The sequence below is a fragment of the Leuresthes tenuis genome, unplaced genomic scaffold, assembly GCF_036924035.1.
Source record: "Leuresthes tenuis unplaced genomic scaffold, fLeuTen1.0.hap1 SCAF_15, whole genome shotgun sequence".
NCBI lineage: Eukaryota > Metazoa > Chordata > Actinopteri > Atheriniformes > Atherinopsidae > Leuresthes > Leuresthes tenuis.
The window spans coordinates 1129739-1144344 of record NW_027325369.1 but is presented as its reverse complement, the minus strand read 5'-3'; the positions used below and the strand labels follow the sequence as shown (position 1 = coordinate 1144344).

General features: G+C 43.7%; 1 protein-coding gene across 1 annotated transcript; it reads right to left on the bottom strand.

The window, feature by feature from the left end:
- Positions 1-245: 245 nt before the first annotated feature.
- Positions 246-11989, bottom strand: LOC140270203 (NACHT, LRR and PYD domains-containing protein 3-like). Its single transcript, XM_072365312.1, has 9 exons — positions 11951-11989; positions 9870-11652; positions 8862-9039; positions 5812-5816; positions 5381-5548; positions 2326-2499; positions 1732-1905; positions 648-821; positions 246-361 (listed from the first exon to the last, which is right to left on the bottom strand). The coding sequence occupies exons 1-9, from the start codon at positions 11964-11966 to the stop codon at positions 352-354; spliced, it is 2682 nt and encodes an 893-aa protein (XP_072221413.1). The 5' UTR covers positions 11967-11989; the 3' UTR covers positions 246-351.
- Positions 11990-14606: the final 2617 nt, after the last annotated feature.

Here is a 14606-nt window from a genome sequence, read left to right as displayed (position 1 = left end):
CACTGTTCCAGATATATATATATATATATATATATATACATATATATTTATACATATATGCACAACCAGCAGTGACTAACAACAGAACGGACTGTTGATGCAGGAAGGTTTACGTGACAGTGAAACATCAATGAGCTTCATGAAGGACAGGCTTTTATGTTCATGCTGTCTGAATACTTTCAGTGCAGCTTTGCTGACAGTCTTAACAGAGCATCTGGATCTGGAAGCCCTCTTCTTTACTCCACCTCCCAGTTACACGGTCCAGTCAGAGCCTCTACGGACAAACTGTTGTTGCTTCCACCGCTCTGAGCAGAGACACTGTCCCATTCACTGTCATCTGGAAAATAATCATCACTTCCAGCTGCAGAGAGAAGAAGAAAGAACGGATGAGTGCTGACCTCGCATCACTTCCTCAGCTGATGCAGTATTCAGTATAAAGAGCAGCAGGTGAGCCGGCCTCCTGTCAGATCTCACATTAACGGGTTGGAATAAACACACAGACGCTCACACACCTGCAGAGACTTTAGCATCAAGTCAGTTTGCTCTGCAGATTTAACTGACATCCACAGTGTAAATAAACTGCTGACAGTCATGAAGCCTTCTTTCCTGCTGAAAGAAGCACAGAATGACTGCAAACCTCTACTGACCTCAGAGTCTTCAGCTTGTAGTGTGGACTCTTCTTTATGTCGCTCAGCTGCTTCACATCTGACTCTGTCAGGTTGTTGCCACCACAGTCGAGCGTTGTCAGATGGGACAGGTTTGACTTCAAAGTTGAAGCCAGAATTTTGCAGCTGACCTTTGACATACTGCAGTTTACCAAGCTAGAGAAGGAATAAAATATATAGATGCAATTATTTCTTATCCAGTCACATCTGATCAGGGTGCAGCTCAATATGTCACAAGTTTCTACAGTGAAAAGTACACAGATCCATTAGTAGTCGACTTAATTCAAGTGAGAACAGTAATAAATATGTTGAAGCAGCAATAGAGGAACATGAGGTCAGTGTTCCTCTCATTCAAATTACTGTTAGCGTTTGGCAACACCTGTCAGCACTGTAAAGAGCATTCACAAACACCAACTCTTTAAAATAGGTTTAAAACTAAACTGGAGACCAAAAGACGACCGTTTGCTGGGAACACGAGACAAACACTGTAGATTTTGGTTCTGGGTCTAACACCTACTGTGGAAAACCAAACCAGTTCTGAGCTAGACTCAGCAGAACTGGTTCTAACACCAGTCCTGAACCCGCGCTGGAACCGCTTTGGTTGAAAAGGGGTACATGTGAACAGCTTTCCGGTTGTTGTGGTTATTCAGAACAAAAAGTGCCATAATTATCATCACAAGTTCCTGAAGCAGCACAACAGACAGATGAGTGTCGAATGTTCTTGTTTTCATGTAAAAAAAAAGTTCTGTAATCTGGATTTCACACAAAGCTAGAAAACAAAAAACTAACCAACTAACACTGTTGGTGGCAAACAGGCAAAAACAAATACACACTGACATAGTTCATAGTGTTCATAAATCAGTAATTATATCACATTTCTGTCTGCTGCTGTTCATGACCAACATTCCAGCTTATTATCCGGCATTATTCCAGGAAGTCGGGGAAAGTGAACATATGAACAAAGGAATATTCACAATTCTATGGATGGAAGTTCTTTCTATACATAAGCTGCTTCAGTCAGGAAGTAAACATATGATCTACAATAGCAGACAGAAAGGAAACTTACCCCAGACTCTCCAGTTTACAATGTTGATTATTCAGAAAACCATACAGATGCTTCACTCCTGAATCTCTCAGCTTGTTGTGACTCAGGTCCAGTTCTGTCATCTGGGAGGGGTTAAACTTCAGAGCTGAGGCCAAAAGAGCGCAGCTGATCGCTGTCAAAAAGCAGTTCACCAATCTGTATGAAGAGTAAAACATGTAAATTAAGTTAAAACATTAAGGTTTTAAATGCAAATTAACATGTGCAATAAAGTACAGTGCAGTACAGTACAGTACAGTACAGTACAGTACAGAATAGAAAAGTATAGTATAGTACTGTACAGTGCAGTGTAGTACAGTACACTATAGTACAGTGCAATACAGTACAGTTCAATACAGTACAGTACAGTGCAAAACAGTATAGTGCAGTACAGTATAGTGCAGTGGAAAACAGTACAGTACACTACAATACAGTACAGAGAATACACTACAGTACAGTATAAAAATATGAACAAAAGCTACATTAACAACTGTATGGATGGAAGCTCTATAATCTCATACATAGGTTTAGAAAATATATATTTAATCTATAATAGTTGCAGGCAGAAAGAGAACTGACCTCAGAGTCTTCAGTGTACAGCGTTGACTCTCCAGAAAGCCACACAGCTCCATCACTCCTGCATCTTTCAGCTTATTGTAACTCAGGTCCAGCTCTGTCAGGTGGCAGGGGTTAGACATCAGAGCTGAGCCCAGCAGAGCACAGCTGATCTCTGACAAACTGCAAAAACACAAACTGGAGAAAGAATAAAACACTGAACATTATTATGTCCTAAATGAGATTTTCCCTGATCTGAGAGACATTTAAAGTGATTTTCTCCTCCTGTTAACGTGGCTCGTCATCATGTCATCATATCTCCTGGAATCAGAGGATTCAGGACGTCGCAGTAAACCTGACAGAGATGTGTTGGCTGGAGTTAGGTCTCATGTTTGATGTGTGAGCTGCCTCTGGGATGACCCAACTCTACACTAAATGGCTGGACTTTTCACTGACTTCACTGTGTTTATTTGCAGATCTTCAAATCATTGATCTTCTATGGTTATCTCTCCAAAAGAGGACACAATGAATCCATGTTTTCTTCTGGGACTATTTAAAAAAAAAAAGGAATTCAAACTATAAAGACATCATCTTCTTCAGCATTATCAAACATTCATTTGACAACCCAGTGAGGCTGGTCAAAGATATAACTCCAACCAGACTCAGTAAGCCATGCCACTTTTCACTGTGTCCACTGTCCACTCAAATGTCTTCACTTTGGAATTGAGTACCATAACCGTTTATATGTGAGTTTCCCTCTCTCTCTCCTTCTGAATCATCCAATCTCTCACACAAGCTGTATCCAGACTATTCATAGTCCTCCATCATACATATTAAAGGCTCATATAAAGGTATTCAGGTTCAACTGACCACTAAAAGATACTGCACATCTGTGTTTCTAAGGTATGTCACGATGATTCTAAATGATTATGTGGTGAGCTCACCATGTCATGTTAGCCGTTTACTGCGTATTGATTATATTTGGTATGTATTCAGGACACCTCACAGACTAATATGCCTGTAAAAGACGGTGAAAAATAAGGACAAAAGACATAGCACTGTAATCCGATACACAACATACACAGTATGTGCCGGGGAAGCTCAGATCACATCTCACATCTTAATCTTAATCTAACGTTAACCTTAAAATTGAACGGCTATTGATTGAAACTACAAAAATGATCAGAGCAAAAGCTAACACTGTCACTGCTAACAAGGCAAGGAATAAGGCACAAAACACAGTGGGAACTCTGTGGGAGGTGCCCGGAACACCTCACCAGGGAGTTGTCCAGGGGGCATCCTAACCAGATGCCCGAGCCACCTCATCTGACTCCTCTCAATGTGGAGGGGCAGCGGTTCTACTCCGAGGTTCATTCTCCGATGACTGAGCTTCTCACCCTATCTCTAAGGGAGAGCCCAGACGAAAACCACACTGCACCTCCTGAATCCGAGGCTCGACTATCCGACAGGTTTCCTCCTCTCCAGTACCCCCGAATAGACCTTACCAGGAAGGCTGAGGAGTGTGATACCCCTATAGTTGGAACACACCCTCCGATCCCCCTTTTTAAAGAGGGGGACCACCACCCCGATCTGCCAGTCCAGAGGCACTGTCCCTGATGTCCACGCGATGCTGCAGAGGCGTGTCAGCCAAGACAGCCCTACAACATACAGAGCTCTGAGAAACTCAGGACAGACCTCATCGACCCCCGGGGCCTCTCCACCGAGGAGCTTTTTGACCACCTCGGCAACCTCAGCCCCAGAAATGGGAGGCCCTGTTTCCGAGCTCTCCGACTCTGCCTCCTCCGAGCATGTGTTGGTAGGATTGAGGAGTTCCTCGAAGTATTCCCCCCACTGACTCACAACGTCCCTAGTTGAGGTCAGCAAAGCCCCGTTCCCACCATACAGTGTTGACTGTGAGCCGCTTCCCCCCCGAGACGCCGGATGGTGGACCAGAATCTCTTCGAGGCCATCCGGAAGTCATTCTCCATGGTCTCACCGAACTCCTCCCAGGAGTTTTTGCCTCAGCAACCGCCGAAGCCGCAGCCCGCCTGTCCTGTCGGTACCTATCAGCTGCTTCCAGAGTCTCACAGGCCAAAAAGGCCCGATAGGACTCCTTCTTCAGCTTGACGGCTTCCCTCACCACTGGTGTCCTGGTTTGAATCATACCTCACTGGACGGTCCTTCAAAGTATCCTGGCTTGGTCACACTTCTGCAGCTCAACACCTCACCACAGGGGTCCCCCAAGGCTCAGTACTGGGACCTCTTCTCTTTGCCATATACACCAACTCACTGGGACAGATCATCCGATCACATGGCTTCTCATACCAATCTTATGCTGATGATACCCAGCTCTATCTGTCATTCTCACCTGATGACCATACGGTCTCAGCACGAATCTCAGACTGTCTCTCTGACATATCAACATGGATGAAAGCCCATCACCTCCAATTTAACCTCCCAAAAACTGAACCGCTTGTCTTCCCAGCCAAACCAACCATACACCACAGCATCTGCATCCAAACCGAATCCCTATCTCTTGCTCCATCAAAGGTTGCTAGAAACTTGGGTGTCATGATGGATGACCAACTAACCTTCAAAGAACACGTTACCTCGGTTGCTCGTTCGTGCCGCTTTGCATTACTAAACATAAGAAAGATCAGACCTAAAGATCATACCTAACCCAACATGCCCCCCGGCTCCTGGTGCAGGCCATGGTCATCTCCCGCCTTGACTACTGCAACGCTCTCCTAACTGGTCTCCTAACTGGTCTCCCAGCCTGTACTATGAAACCTCTGCAGATGGTCCAGAACGCGGCGGTGCGTCTGGTCTTGGATCAGCCTAAAAGAACACGCCCCCCCTCTGTTCATTGAACTCCTCTGGCTGCCCTTAGCCGCCCGCATCAGATTCAAGTCCCTGATGTTAGCTACAAAGTGCTTAATGGAACGGCTCCCATCTACTTGAAGAAAAGTGAAAAATTAAGAAAAGGATATGTAGAATTGAATGTTTAGATGTTCTGTGTGTTCAAACCTCACTTGGTTTTAAACACGAGATCTGCTATAGCAGCAGGCAGTGAACTGACCTTAGAGTCTTCAGTTTACAGTGTGGACTATCCAGAAAACCTGAAAATGGCTTCAGTGCAGAGTCGTTCAAACTGGAATTATTGTTCAGCCTCAGATGTCTCAGATGGGAGGGGTTGGACTTCAGAGCTGAGCCCAAGAAAGCCCAGCTGGTCTCTGACAAACTGCAGCTGTCCAAACTGAATGAAGAATCAAACATGAAGGTCACATCATTTATAATGCAACCAGGTGTGTTCAGATTTTAAATGGGCAGCTCAACATTCCCATGCCCTCATCAATGACTTTTTCTCTGAATCAAGCTGTTTTGTTAACGTAGATCATCATCATGTCACGATATCTGGTGGGTGGAAAACGTCACCACGTTAAAAACTGGCAGGTGGCTGCAGCAGGACAGGCGAGCGAGGCGCTTCATGCTAATAAGAACAACAACAACAAGGTCTTTGTGTGCTGGGCTTGTTTCCCTCAGATTCGACTCTATCAGATTGGCATCTGGAGAGTTTAGAGGTCAGGGGAACACCTCTGGCTCTCTGACAGGCTTTATAGCCCTTCCTAAGTTGTTTTTACAACTGCTGCTGCTAACAGTAACAATAATAATGATAATAAGACAGTGAACTGACCTCAGTGTCTCCAGCCTACAGTTTGGACTCCCCAGTCCACCAGACAGAAGCTCCACTTCTGAATCCTTCAGGTTGTCAGAGTCCACTTCCAGTTTTTTCAGATAGGAAGGGTTGGACTGCAGACCTGAGGCCACAACTTCCCAAGCAGTGTCTGATAATTCACATGAATGGAGTCTGTCATAACACAGAAGACAAAAGACACTATCATGAAAGTGGACATTTTATGTTGAGTTCATGCATTTTAATGGGGAAACAGTGTGATGCTGTTCACATCAGTCTGATCTGAACCCACATCTGATGATGCTGCCAGCTTCACCTCCATCAGTGCAACATTTAGAGTCTGCTGTCATATGATCCAAAAATAAAAATGACCTCTGAAAAACATCCGAACACTTACCGGATCTGGTAAAATATTATTACATATGAACATAATTACGCATATACATATGGGGCTGGTAAAGGGAACATTTCATCACAACGCCATTTAGAGACCCACAGGTGATACTTCTGGTTTTCACATTTTCTATGTCACGACGCAGGTTAAAGTGTCAGACTTCCTCACCTGCGAAAAATGTGGGGTTTTTTTCTCCTTCAGAAAACTGAATCAACAAGCAAAAAATTTTTTTTATCAAGATCGGGTTTCGGTGACCGATCCATATCACTGATTTCTTATTTTTTTTAATTTTTTTTTAAGATTAACTTTGTTTTACTGGTGGACAATTATTAAATAAACAAGTAATTCAGTACCTTTATATCTGCTATTTGTTGTGAAAAAAATAGGAAAGAAATGTTTAAGTCAAGTCTGATGTTGCACAAAATAATGATTCCAGTCATTTCCACACAATGAAATTTACCATTTGTTGCCATAGTTCTGTGCTATTTTTCGGTATCGGATCAGTATCGGCCGATACTAAACCTCAGATATCGGTATCGGAGGTGAAAAAGCTGATCGGTGCATCCCTAATTCATATACTATTATAGAACACCAAGATCATATTAACAACTAGAATAATCTGTAAACTTGAGAAGGACGATTCATTGTTAAACCACTTCAGTGTTGCAAGGTGGCTTTGTGATTTGAACCCAGGTCACCCACATGAAAGGTGGCAATCTTGTGTTGTTTGTTTGCAAGTTTTTTTTAACATTAACAGTTTTTCTTAAAGAATTTTTCATCAGTTCTTCAGCTCTAACCTGTGCCTCTGACCCTGCCAATGAAAAACACTCAAATGTTTTCAGGAGACACATAATGTAGACCTGAAATTCTATTCGCTAAAAAATTAAATGTCAAAACTGGATCGGAATATTTTGAAAATAACAACAAACTGACCTCAGAGCCTCCAATTTACAGTCTGGATTTTCCAATGCAGCGGACAGAAACTTCACTCCTGAACCAGATATATGACACATTTCTAGGTCCAGTTCCTTCAGATGGGAAGGGTTGGACTTCAAAGCTGAGCCCATGACTTCACATCCAGTTTCTGAGAGCTGACCGATTCTGTAATAACAGACACACAACAAGTCATGTCACTATGAGAGCAGACACTTTATATTGATTTCATGCATTTGATTGGAAAACAGAACTTTTTGTCCTTCACATCAATGAGATCTGAACCCACAGCTGAATCCTCAAAATGATCCCAAGACCAACTTTTGAAGAGGAACTTGTTTACTGCCCGTTATTGTTCATGTAACTGGACCGAGTTTAGCTCAGTGAGCGGTACCAACTGGGAAAGATCATCTCTTTTTGCTGCTGCTGTCAGCTTCAGAAAAAAGTCGGGACACTTGTCTCAGATAAAAAAAAACTCAATTAAATATCAATTATTACCAATCCTGCGGACGAATGAAGCCAACTTCTGGTGGAAATGTTCTGCTGTCAGCTGTACTAAGGAGCATGCATCTTCCATCCTGCAGCAGCCTCAGAGGATATAAGAGCCCAGTGGATAAACTACATCTGAGGCTAATGTTCCAGCAGAGTTAGCTAAAGACTGTGAATGTGCAGCAGCCACTTTTCATCCCACTGTTTTAACAACTTGGTCCATTTCAACGCTGGACTGAAGGAACTGAGCCACAAAGAGGATCAGTTCCAAGTCTCAGAGCCTGAACTTCAGAGCAGGGAAATGGAAGCATCTGAGAAATAAGTCCTCATGGTTTATTTACTGATTTATTTCTTCCTTTAGCAGCAGCTAACGCTAACAGCTTAACTAATGACGTACACCAACTTCTAAGGAGTTACTGCTGTTCCTTTCTGAAAGATGAACATTATTGTTCCCACATTACTTTGTTAGCGGAAGCTTTCTAGTTGAACGGTTCCGTTCTGTAACTCAGACAACCTGCAGCTGTGTGGATAAGGTGTGTTTCCAACACAACACCGGTCCTCTCCTCACTCTCAGTGTCTCTAACTCTCAAAACAACCTGGTCTCAGGCGCAGTGTTACAACAGGGGTCAGAGAAGGCCTACTGATTAATTAAGTCAAGTGATATTTTGACCAAAGCCTATCTCATACCTTCCAGTAACACCTCAGGAAACAGTAGCAACGTGTTAAAAAAGGGCAAAATGTGTCTCCTTTAAGGGTTATAGAGCTAAGGGAAAACTGTGGAAACAAACAGATTTGGTGTGTGGAAATGAATCTGCTGAAACCTCACATTAGTTTAACATCCTCCTTTACATTCATACACAGAGCCCGACTGTGGCTTTTGTTTTCTGTCAGGTAACACTGATTATAATGGTGTTGTTCCAAAACCTAGAACATCGCTGGATAAGTTCATACATTTTTAGGTCATGAAGATTTATGAACCAAGGAAATTAAAACAGAGGATATAAAGGTAATAGAGGAAATAGATTTAACATATTAGGGCATAGAGTTAACTAACCTGAGAACCTCCAACTGACAGTTTGGACTCTCTAGTCCAGTCGACAGAATCTTGACCCTTGGGTCATACAGACTGTTGCGTCTCAGGTCCAAATCTCTCAGGTGGGAAGGGCTGGACTTCATCGCTGAGGCAATAACTTCACATTCAGCCTCTGACAGATCGTAGGAACGAAATCTATGATAACACATGACAAAGTATGTCATTATGAAAGCAGATACTAAATAGCTCTAACTATAATACATACACAATACTTCTACTACTAATAATAATATACATCCCCCCTCCCACCCTGTGGAGGGCTTTGAGTATCCCCTTGATCCTCAGAGCTGTGTTGCTGGTGTCGTTGGCTCCTGGTAGGGTCTCCCATGGCAAATTAAAGACTAAGTTATACTCCTGTTACGTACGTAAAAAGCTACGTCCGCTTCAAACGTTGCTGTTCAACGTTGTTATTCACATGTGTGCTTTACGTTGGCATGGTTGTTACACAATACATCCACCAGAGGGCAGTACAGAGTTCCGACATCCGTTTCAGACAATAACAAACATGGCAACGGAGGAAGAGATCATGATAATGCAACTTCTCAGGCAGAGACATAAAAATAAAAGGGATCTTGTCATCGTCTGCAGTAATGAGGGCGCTGCTCTGGTCCGTTGTGGTGAAGAGGGAGCTGAGCTGGATGGAGAAGCTTTCAGGTTCCTGCTCCATCTTTGTTCCAACCCTCACCTATGGTCACATATCTGGGTTCTGACCCAAAGAATGAGGTCGTGAATACAAGCAGCTGAAATGAGTTTCCTTCAGAGGGGGGCTGGGCTCAGCCTTAGAGATAGGGGGAGGGGCTCCACCATCTGGGGGGAGGGGTCTCACCATCGAAGGGGAAGAGCTCCAACATCCAGAGGGTGTATGCCTCCTTTTCACCACAGTCCTGCTTGCTTTGGTAAAACAATCCAGGAACATTTAGTTCTCAACTACTTCTGCCCTTCCACAATGACACATCTGGACTCACCTAAACTTTCTGCAGTTCCTCACAACTGGGACCAGTCTATGTTGTCCCTCATCTGTTGTGTTGTAGCTGAGTGGGCAAAACTCCTCCAGAACCTCCTCTGACATCTGCAGCATGTAGGCCAGCGCTGAGCATTGGATCTCAGAGAGTTTCTTCTCTGATCTGTTCTCTGACTTCAGGAACTCTTGGATCTCCTGATGAACTGATAGATCGTTCATCTCCATCAGACAGTGGAAGATGTTGATGCTTCTGTCAGGAGAGCTTGTGCTGCCCCCATTGTAACGATTAATCTTCTTCAGGTTGTTGATGACTCTCTGGATGGTTTCTGGACTGTTCTCTATCCGACCCAGCAGGCCTGCTAAGAGGCTCTGGTTGGACTCCACAGAGAGGCCATGAAGGAAGCGAACAAACAGGTCCAGATGACCATTTCTACTGTCCAGGGATTTCTCCATGACTTTGTTCAGGAAGTCATCCAGAGATGAGTAACTGTAGTCTTCTCCCAGGAAGCTCTTCAGCACCTTTTTCTTCCTGTTGGTGTAACAGTGGATCATGTAGACTGCAGCCAGAAACTCCTGAACACTCAGATGGACGAAGCAGTAAACTGTGTTATCGTACAGTCCCCTCTCCTCCCTAAAGATCTCTGTGAAAACTCCTGAGTACAGGGAAGCATCTCTGATATCGATGCCAGACTTTCTCAGGTCTGATTCATAGAAGATCAGGTTTCCTTTCAGCAGCTGCTGAAAAGCCAGTTTTCCCAGAGATTCAATCACTTTCCTGACATCTGGATCCTTTCCAGCTCCTCCATCATACTTGACCTTCTTCACTTTGGTCTGAACCACCAGGAAGTGGATGTACATCTCAGTCAGGGTCTTGGGCAGCTCTCCTCCCTCTCTGGTTTTCAGCTCATCCTCCAGGACTTTAGCAGTGATCCAGCAGAAGACTGGGATGTGGCACATGATGTGGAGGCTTCGTGATGTCTGGATGTGGGAGATGATGCTGCTGGCCTGCTCCTCATCTCTGAATCTCCTCCTGAAGTACTCCTCCTTCTGTGGGTCAGTGAACCCTCTGACCTCTGTTGCTATGTCAACACAGTCAGGAGGGATCTGATTGGCTGCTGCAGGCCGTGTGGTTATCCAGAGGCGAGCAGAGGGAAGCAGTTTCCCCCTGATGAGGTTTGTCAGCAGCACATCCACTGAGGTGGACTCTGTAGCATCAGTCAGGGGCTCATTGCTGTGGAAGTCCAGAGGAAGTCGACACTCATCCAGACCGTCAAAGATGAACACAACCTGGAACTGTTCAAAGCTGCAGATTCCTGCTTCTTTGGTTTCAGTAAAGAAGTGATGAACAAGTTCCACCAAGCTGAACTTTTTCTCTTTCAGCACATTCAGCTCTCTGAAAGTGAATGGAAACAGGAGCTGGATGTCCTGGTTGGCTTTGCCTTCAGCCCAGTCCAGAGTGAACTTCTGAGTTAAGACTGTTTTCCCAATGCCAGCCACTCCCATTGTCATCACAGCTCTGACTGGTCTCTTCCTTCGAGGTGGCACTTTAAAGATGTCTTCTTGTCTGATGGATGTTTCTGGTCTGTGTGGTTTCCTGGATGCTGCTTCAATCTGTCTGACCTCGTGTTCATCATTAAACTCTGCAGTCCCTCCCTCTGTGATGTAGAGCTCTGTGTAGATCTGATTCAGGGAGGTTTCCTTCACTGCCATACCGAGCCCATCAGACACACACTCAAACTTCTCCGTTAGCTGAGCCTTGAGCTGACGCTGACACTCACTGAGGATGTCTGAATGAAGACAGAAAGGCACACATGAGACAATGCTTTACAGAAACAGAGTGAAAGAGGAGACTTTCTGAGTGCTGTGTGTATTCAGCTCATTGGACTGTCAGGTCCTGACTGTGTGGGAGGTTTTATGGAGGAATCACAAACTCATATCAAACAGTAACCAAACTGTTGTTACAGCATAGTGTCTGGAGGGGATCTGAATGCAGTCAGGTCCAGTTTACCACAGTCATACATTCAGTTAGGTTTGTCCAAGGTGAGCAGGTGTTGGAACATCCCACTGAATCTTTACTTGACTTACCTGAGGGTTCTGACATGTATGTTGGGAACTCTTCCAGCAGATCATTTCTAGGGATTTTAACCAAAAGCTTTTTAGTGACTTTAACCGTGTTTATACAGTAGGTCCGGGACATTTGATCCACTGTATCCATCCTGTCTGCATTCTCCAGTCGACTCTTTGGGATTGATGGGAGGTCTTCAAAGATCCTCCTTTGAGAAACGAACCACTTAAATCTTTTAAACTCTTCATCTCCTAAATCCTCCAAGATCTTCAGGAGGACTTCTTGAGGTGTCCTCCTCTTTGCTGCTGCAGGTGTTGTCATCTTTTACTCAGAAATCATGTCTGGAAAACAAGGTGTATAGTTAATTTTCTGTTTAATCACTACTCAGCATGACTGAAACGGTATTTTATAGCTTCATTAGCAGGAGGGTCTGGTCCATTCTGTCCAATACAAAATGGAACGGAGGCTGTATTTCCTGAACTGGTCACTATGGTAGGGAACAAATTTAATTTACTATAGTTAAAGAACTCACTGGTGTTTCAAAATTACACTTCAGCAACACATTAACCATTTAATTTAAGACTGGAGTCAAATTTCACTCCCAGATTCTTACAGTAGGGTGACAGTGGACCAAGAACAAGTGTAGTCGAGGCTGGTTTGATGAGCCAAACTAAATAAATTCTGTCGTTTAGGGAGAGAAAATTTTGTGATAGCCAGATTTTAATGTCACTCAGACATTTGTGGATGGACTCCATGGCATCTGGAGAGTTTGACATGATGGGCAGATAGAGTTGTAGATCATCTGCATACAGATGAAAGGAGAATTTAGAATTTTTGAACCTAATGGAAAGAGATATAATGAGAACAAAACAGGGCCCAAAATGGGAAACGCCAGAAAACAGAGGAGCTGATGAAGAGGAGAGGTCGCTAATTATCACAGAGAAACTCATCCCGTGAGGTAGGAAGTCTATTGATGTGCTATAGTCACTCTAGTGTTTAATAGCGTCTAACAGGCACTCACAGCTTTGCATCAGCAGCCCCACAGTTGCATTAGGCTAAATGTCCCCGTAAACAATGACGAGTTGGAACTAATGAGCTCCACCTACTGTTAGGAACTTCTGAGGCAAACACATGCACATCACTCGTAGCTCACATAGAAAAGCATGATTGGCTTGAAACTTGTGACATGGAAATGGAAATGCCTTCAGGGTTCACAAAAAAATCTGATAGACAGGTGCGACAGGCTGACTACAACCTATTACAACCACACATTCACAGAATGGTGAAATTATTGTATATTTGGCCTTTTTTGGGGGGATTATTGATCATACATCGTACACAGGGCAAAATTATCGTGCAAATACGATAATTATCGCACACCTGGCAACACTGAGCGTCGGTAAAGAGCTTTACAAAATGATTGACATTACCACGAGTCAATGACCATTGGGGGGGACACACGGGGTGGCCAATCAGATTGCAGAGGGTGCCCCCACCGTGCCACCATGGAACCTACGCCTCTGCAACCATCAACTGCTTCCAGAGTCCCACTGGCCAAAAAGTCCAGATAGGACTCCTTCTTCAGCTTGACGGCTTCCCTGACGCCATACAGGCACCGACTACCTTACGGCCACAGCTCTGGTCAGCCGCCTCAACGATGGAGGCACGGAACATGGCCCACAATGTCCCCCCACCTCCCCCGGAACATGGTCAAAGCTCTGCTGGAGGTGGGAGTTAAAGCTCCTAACAGGGGATTTAGTCCTGTAATATTCAAACGTTTTTCTAATAAGTTTGAAAAGTGTAATGCATATAGTCATCATATAACGTCTACATTTTATTCATTGAAGCATTATTTGTCATTCAGGAAACTCAGAGATCCAGTACAGGTGTAGTGCAGGATGTGGAAGCAGCAGCTGGACCGCCAGGGCTTCAAGTAATCAAGTAATTTCTTGTTCAGCATAATTCAGTGACTACTTTTTTTCCCCCCTGTGTGGGTTGGGGGTGGGGTTGCTGGGAAATGTCAGTAAATGTTCAGGAGAGCAGGAGTTGATCAGGACACCCCCCCCCAGAGGAGATACATGTTGTAATAACTAAAACTATGAAATTAGATTCTTTTCATTTTAGAAACAATTTTGGACTTCGCATCTGTTAATTCAATCAGGTAAACAAATTATGATTATTAGTTACATCATTCCATGAAAAGCTTTTTCTTGAGGCTGTGACCCTGCTGAATTCTGCACCGTCACTTTAACTTATACCATCATACTGTCACTTTACTGCATCCTTGCACCTTCTGCACTGCTTATGTGTGTACATGTATTTGTGTACATATTATTCATACTACAACACTGTCTACATGCAGCTCTTAGCACATGTAATCTGCATTCTCCACTCACTGTATGTGCACACCTCATATATATGCACTCTCTTAGCAATGTACATATATTCACAATAGATATTTATTTCCTGTAAAATTTTCACTGCACTTTATGTAAATAATTTCGTATATTGCACTTCTGGTTAGATGCTAACTGCATGTCATTGGCTCTGTACCTACACTCAGCACAATGACAATAAAGTTGAATCTAATCTAATCTAAATCCCACAGTCTAAACTAAAGACTGTAAGCGTTCATAGGTCGCCTTTATTTCTGTGTTATCTTTAGAGGAAGCAGAA